Below are 6,175 nucleotides of genomic sequence, written 5' to 3' on the forward strand. Positions count from 1 at the left end.
AGTTTAAATATATTTATGTATTAATTTATTTATTATTATTAGACACCGTTTGATTTGAGTGATGGTATAAGTAATACATAGATAAATAATATAATGTAATAAAAAATAAATAAGAAATGATAGTTAAAATAGTATTTGATTTGATTGATAGATTATAGTTGATTTGATTTGATTGATTAAATTTTATATAAAAATGTTAAATGATTATTTTGTCTTTTTAACAATAAATAAAATAAACATTATATTATTTATAAGAGATAATATAGTAATTTACATTCAATGATTTGAGTGATGTATTATAAATAATTAATGATTTGATTGATGTAAAATAAATAGTTAATATATGGATAAATAATATGATAAGAAAAACGTGGGATGAGATGCGATAAGTTATATATATATATATACAATTTTGCTATCATGCCCACTCACCGTGCCCACCATGAGGTGGCACTCAACTATTGGATGTGATGAATTGTGCGTTCAATAGTTGAGTGTTACCTCATGGTGGGCACATTATGTGGGCACGGTGGGTGGGCAGGATAGCAAAACTCTCTCTCTCTCTATATATATATATATTAGGAATATGATGAACAGAACGGTGCCTTAGTACACGTTTTATGTAGATAAAATATATTAAGTATTTATTTAAAAAATAAAAATAAATTTTCAGTAGTAGTAAATAAGAAGTCCTTTCATTATAAGCTCCTAAAACAGTTTTTAAGCTCTAGGAGCTTATAAACTGTTTTTAATAAGTTTAGCCAAACACCCTATTAATAGATTTGATTTGATATATATCAACTCGAAAAAATTGATGATTTACAAGAAATTGAGCTAGATGGTGAAAATAATTATGTTGACGATGAAGGTAAAAGATGACAGAAGCCCACACAAGAAAACATTAGACACATGAAAGAAGTTATAGATGACATAAAAAATTCATTGTTAATACAACGTCGACATTAAAAATGACGTTTTTTTTATATAAATAATTTATAACCAATGGAATATTGGCATTAATAATTGTTTTTACGTTTTTTAAGATTTTCAATATTTATGAATATTTGTTATGATTTATCAATTCATTGTGTTATTCTTATTTTTTTTATATATTTTTAAATTAGAATGTTTAAAATTTAATAGAAATATATATTAGTAAAAAAACTCTTCAAATAGTATTCATCCAAACACATTTATGAATTAAATAAATACTTTTAATTTGTTTATTCAAATACAAAAATACTAATTCAAACACAAAAATACTATAATTTTTTTTTAAAAAATACTTTTAAAAATAACTTAAAAAATCACTTTTTCAAATTAAAAACGTGTGAAACCAAACGCACTTACACATACATGTACGCACAGAAAAAAGGAAGAAAACCCAATTCCCAGACCGACGTATTTGGCTCGTATCTTCTTCGGCAGGGGTCCATACTTCGATCCGTTTGAGGGGTTTTCTTTCTTACATCCGTAGCTTCGATTTGAGCCATGAATCGTTGTTTTTGATGCTCGTTTGTGCCCACATCGAGCCCTGTTCATAGCCTGTTTTCTGCGTTCTGTTTCTGCTGCATTCTTCAAGAAATCAACCTTCGATCTTGGAGATTTTTCGACCATCTATAGGCTGTATTTCGAAGTTAGGAATAGTTGAACCAGCCCCTGTTGTCCGACTCATATCCAGTCCCTTTTCCGGCGAGCTTTCCGGCGAGACGTTGCTACCCCTGTTTTTACTTGTTGTATTTCGAGTTTAGGACTTTCTAGTGTGAATTCCAGTTGAGCAGGCTGCCCGGAAGTGAGATTTTACCCATTCGAGTTAAATTCGATTTCATTGATTATATCACATCGTTATTGATACAGTGTGGATTTAATGTTGTAGCTTCAACGGTTGGAAGTCTTCCAGGTATATTTCGACGAACCTATAATTTATGTCGAATTGTTTGGTGTGATATTGGAACACATTAGTGTGATTAGTTGCTAAGAAATTGTTAGAAATGGGATGTTGTGACTTTTTGGGAATATAGTTGAATTGTCTGGGTTGTTACCGTTGAGTTGTGAATTTATTCAGTTTTGGAATATTTAAATGTGTTGTAGGCCGAAACCATGGAGATTGAAGTTGTACGTTGGGTCTTGAATATTTAAATTGTTGTAGGCCGAAACCTTGGAAATTAAAGTTGTACGTTGGATTACAGTTCGGTAACATACAACGATAACATATAAATCTTGTTTCATGCATATTTACTTCAATTATGAGAAATCTATTTTGAAATGATATGTCTATCCAAGCAAAAGATTTAATAATGAGAAAATTTCAAATCAATAGATTTCATATGTCTGTCCAAACAATGAATTTAATAATGAGGATGTTCTCTCAAATCCAAATACCTCCAACCAAGCACAACTAATAAGACACTGACATCATGTTTAAGCTAATCGGCGGTTAATTTTGGACAGAAGAAGAGCACAATGGCAGAACTAAGCTTGGGCATCTTGATTGATATTGTGGATGAGGAATGGATGAGAGATACTCTGCCTGATGATGGTAATTCTTCTTTGGGAACTTCGTTTAGGATAAAGTTTGATTCTCGTTGTTTAAAATGTCATCACCCTTTTGAGTATTTTTATGAGAAATATTTATGTAATGAAGAATTTTGTTTTTTTTTCTATTCCTTTGTCTGTTCAGATCTTCCTCTGCCGCCAGTACTTGCTTCGAGGACCGATGATACTGAGGATTCGAGTATGTTTGTTTTCAAATTTCGAATAAATTCCTTTGAAATGATGCTAATGTTGATAAGGAAATTACAAATGGTTTGTTTATGTCCTTGAATCGGGTTTGGCCATTGAAGCTGCATTTTTCCAAATGTTTCGGGATAGACTCTATGAAAGGATGATGGAAGTCGCATGGAATGTAGGTCGAGTCATTTTGAAAACAAGGGCTTAAAATGTAGGATTACCTTAGATTGAATAGAACGAGTTCAAGAATTCAACTGGTGAACGGTATTCGTGTGTATTTTGCAAATATTACCATTTTTCCATAAGGTTTCTGATTTGTTGTCACCTTATATGCTATTCTGTTTTTCATCTGAAGAAAGATTTCAAGAGGATGTTGAGAGTATGTGTGTTGAGTTAAATAATAAACCCATATCCTCTAATCAAAGTCCGTCCAAAAAGGAAATTGAGTCAACAATTTAGGTTTATGTTTTTTCATTTTTGGTTGGTGGTCGTGGTATACTTGTAATCTGATTGAATTAATGTGAAAAACACGGCTAATTGTATGTTGTTTCAATTTGATTCAGATCGAGCTTGAGCCCAAACCAAATAATTCTTGTATGACATTTGCTAACAGTAGCAACTAATTTGAATTTTATGCGTGCACATCCGTAAGCACTAGATGCTTTTTATGTGGAAATTCGTTAGTTAAGCTAGTTATTGTCAAAGTTTTATTGACCTTAGTCATAGTTATGAATTTGACTTACAACCCATTGTTTGTTATTTGAGTTGAGTTACTTCTGAATAATGCTGAAGTTTTTATTGCAAATATATTATCCTAGCTGCAAAGCCTCTGCTGTTTTTACCATGGTTTTGTGGTTATGGGGCATGACTTGGATATTATTAAAATGTGATTGCCTAACACAAATTAGGTGTACTTTTGTCATGTTACAGTCCGAATCCTTGCATTGGATCTCCTTTTCTTGAATATTAATTTGAATAATATATTGTTTTCTCAGGCCATCACTTACTTTATTCTTACCTATTACTTTTTCGTACTTGATCTTCTGTTTATGTGATATCCAAGATTGATTTACTCGTGTATGTTGACTTCGGTCCTGTTCATAGATCAGGAGACTCAGCAAGTTGAGACAGATACTTGGCATGATCTTGCTTTGGGCAACCAATGAAGTTGTTCCCACCAAGGAGGGCGCTACTTGGTTTTGTTCTTGTGACCATAGTAATGTTGTAAGTCTTTGTGCTAAGATGATCCATGCGTAAAAAATCTAATGTTTTGTTTAATAGAATCAATCTTGACCTCTTTGTTTTGTTTGTGCTTGATTTGACTTGTTTGAAATTCAAGCTTAAGGGCTTAGCAAAAAGCATTAGCAAATGCAAGACCTTTTCGAACTTAACTATATATCTATATTGCTCAAGTATACCGTAAGAATGTTTTTCAGGGCACCTAAAAAAGATAAAACTAATATTTTTTTTCTCTTGGATCTTGGGGGCCTCACCCTTGCCCGTAGATCAAGAGATTCTTGTCAAACAACCAAGAGTTTCCATGAATGTATGATATAAGAAAGAAAGAAAGAAAAAAGAAAGAGAAAAAAAAAGAAAAGATGGGAGAACTCAATTGACTGTGTGTTGATCGGGAAGTGGTGCAGGTCTAAACTTCTTCTATCATCTGAATCTCCTCGACTTATACATTCTCGTTCGACATTTCTTCAAGTGAATTTACCTTTTGCCTCCGGCACCAAAAACGTACACAATAGCCCAAGCATGTTAATTGCTCCCAGAATAAACAACGAATTCCTTATACCAATCCCAGCTGGATACCCCGCATCTGTCTTAGCTTTATATTGATTCTGTGCAGCGTACAGAAACCCGAACGCACCAACAATCGCCCCTGCCTTCCCAGCTGCAGCCGATATGCCATGGCAAGTGGATCTGATTCTTGCTGGAACTATAAATGTTGTGCTATTCGGCCCGAAGTTGGCGAAGAAGAATGTGAGTTCATACATTATCAAGAAACCGGTTTTGTGCAAAGTCCAGTGATGGTAAGGAATTGCCAAAGCGAACATTATGACTGTCATGAACAAGAATCCTAGAGTTTGGATCATGAAACCATAGAGTTTGGATCATAAAACGGCCTATTCGGTTGATGAGCGAGACGGTGAACCAGTACCTTGGAACTGTGCCGCAGAGTGCTATCAGGAATTGGGAAGAAGAATCTTGAAAACTTCATCGAGGGCACTCATTGTTTTTGCAGGTGGCAGCTACCCGACGACGCCGAAAATATCTTTTGGAAAGAGGTTTTGGCTGTAATAAGCTATGTCCACAAAGAACCAAGCTCTAGCTATTCCCAGCAAGTGTAGCCCATGCCTTTGCAAGAATTCCATGTCTTTACAAGTACTTGTGCGCGCATATATATCGGTAAATTGCCGAAAAATCCTCAATCCAAACATGTTTTGCTCTGCACTCCCTAGCCACTTTTTTATACCACAATTTTTGTTAATTTGTACCACCTTATTTTGTTTTGTACCACATGATGTATGATTTTGTACCACATTTTATGACTAGGGACCCCAAAGCAAAATATATATATATATATATATATATATATATATATATATATTATAGGATTAGAAATAGGAGAGACTGACTTCAGTTCGATTAAAAATAGGATTTCATGGACCTGGAACGGAACAGATTTATGAGTTTGCATGGGATTCTCCAACGTTATCTCATGAAATATTTAAACTTTACATGTAAGATTTGGTTATCCACAAGCTCCATATTTCATGATTTTCAAAGGCCAAAAAGAAACATTTTTTTAGACTGCAAGTCGAGCATATAAATTTCAAAAAAAATTTCTAAATCTGTCTAAATAAATTTAAAAAATTACACGCAGTTAACGGTAATCGAATCCGAGACCAGTTAATCTCAAGGCCTCAACGTTAACCATTGGACCAAGTTCTCATCGACAAATAAAAAGAATTTTACCGACAAAAGAAAATTAGGTTTCCAAAATTATTTCATAAAAAAATAATTTGATTGGTTTAAAATTTTTGATTTATTTTTCGGGAAATTGGGGATAAATCCTCATTATAAACTCTAATTTTAAGTTCAGTCCCCATGTCATAGAATGTTATTCTGCAATCCCTATTACACTGAAAACTAATTTTTTACTCCCTATTCACATATTTAATATTTTTACCTTTATTTTATTATTTCTCCAAATTATCAACGGTGTTCCTTCTTTTCTTTATGCTTTTTCTTTCTCTCAAAACTCACGCAATTCCTCATCTCATCTTTGAGAACCCACGAATTCATGTGAAGCGAGCCATAACCACAAGCACTACAAAGTAGCGGAGGACATGAAGATAAGCGGAGCAGCAGCAAGGAATCCCGACAACTGTTTATGCTACCGAAAAGTGCTGCCATCACGGCGATTGTGGCATGGAGT

The 6,175-nt window shown here is 33.6% G+C and overlaps 1 protein-coding gene and 1 pseudogene across 5 annotated transcripts; one reads left to right on the top strand and one right to left on the bottom strand.

Moving 5' to 3' along the window:
• The first annotated feature begins 1,345 nt into the window (after nt 1-1,345).
• On the top strand, nt 1,346-4,722 carry LOC140881226 (anaphase-promoting complex subunit 13). 5 transcript variants are annotated; one of them, XR_012149860.1, is made up of 5 exons: nt 1,346-1,900; nt 2,452-2,539; nt 2,681-2,734; nt 3,835-3,954; nt 4,583-4,722. XR_012149860.1 is itself a non-coding variant. In XM_073286363.1 (5 exons), the coding sequence occupies exons 3-5, from the start codon at nt 2,464-2,466 to the stop codon at nt 3,894-3,896; spliced, it is 192 nt and encodes a 63-aa protein (XP_073142464.1). In that variant the 5' UTR covers nt 1,346-1,900; nt 2,092-2,193; nt 2,452-2,463; the 3' UTR covers nt 3,897-4,029. The 5 variants fall into 5 exon arrangements, 4 of the variants coding, with proteins under 4 accessions (XP_073142464.1, XP_073142465.1, XP_073142463.1 ...); XM_073286363.1 differs by lacking the exon at nt 4,583-4,722 and adding an exon at nt 2,092-2,193 and having other exon boundaries at nt 3,835-4,029; XM_073286364.1 differs by lacking the exon at nt 4,583-4,722 and having other exon boundaries at nt 1,346-1,792; nt 1,877-1,900; nt 3,835-4,029.
• Nucleotides 4,165-5,174, bottom strand: LOC140881225 (low affinity inorganic phosphate transporter 1-like; annotated as a pseudogene).
• Nucleotides 5,175-6,175: the final 1,001 nt, after the last annotated feature.

Source organism: Henckelia pumila, chromosome 2 (assembly GCF_033568475.1).
Source record: "Henckelia pumila isolate YLH828 chromosome 2, ASM3356847v2, whole genome shotgun sequence".
In the NCBI taxonomy this organism is placed as follows: Eukaryota; Viridiplantae; Streptophyta; class Magnoliopsida; order Lamiales; family Gesneriaceae; genus Henckelia; species Henckelia pumila.

Coding starts and splice junctions, on each gene's coding strand:
- LOC140881226 (XM_073286363.1), top strand. CDS start 2,464: ATGGCAGAACTAAGCTTGGGCATCTTGATTGATATTGTGGATGAGGAA. Junction 2,540..2,680: donor AGATACTCTGCCTGATGATG/GTAATTCTTCTT, acceptor TTGTCTGTTCAG/ATCTTCCTCTGCCGCCAGTA. Junction 2,735..3,834: donor CGATGATACTGAGGATTCGA/GTATGTTTGTTT, acceptor TCCTGTTCATAG/ATCAGGAGACTCAGCAAGTT.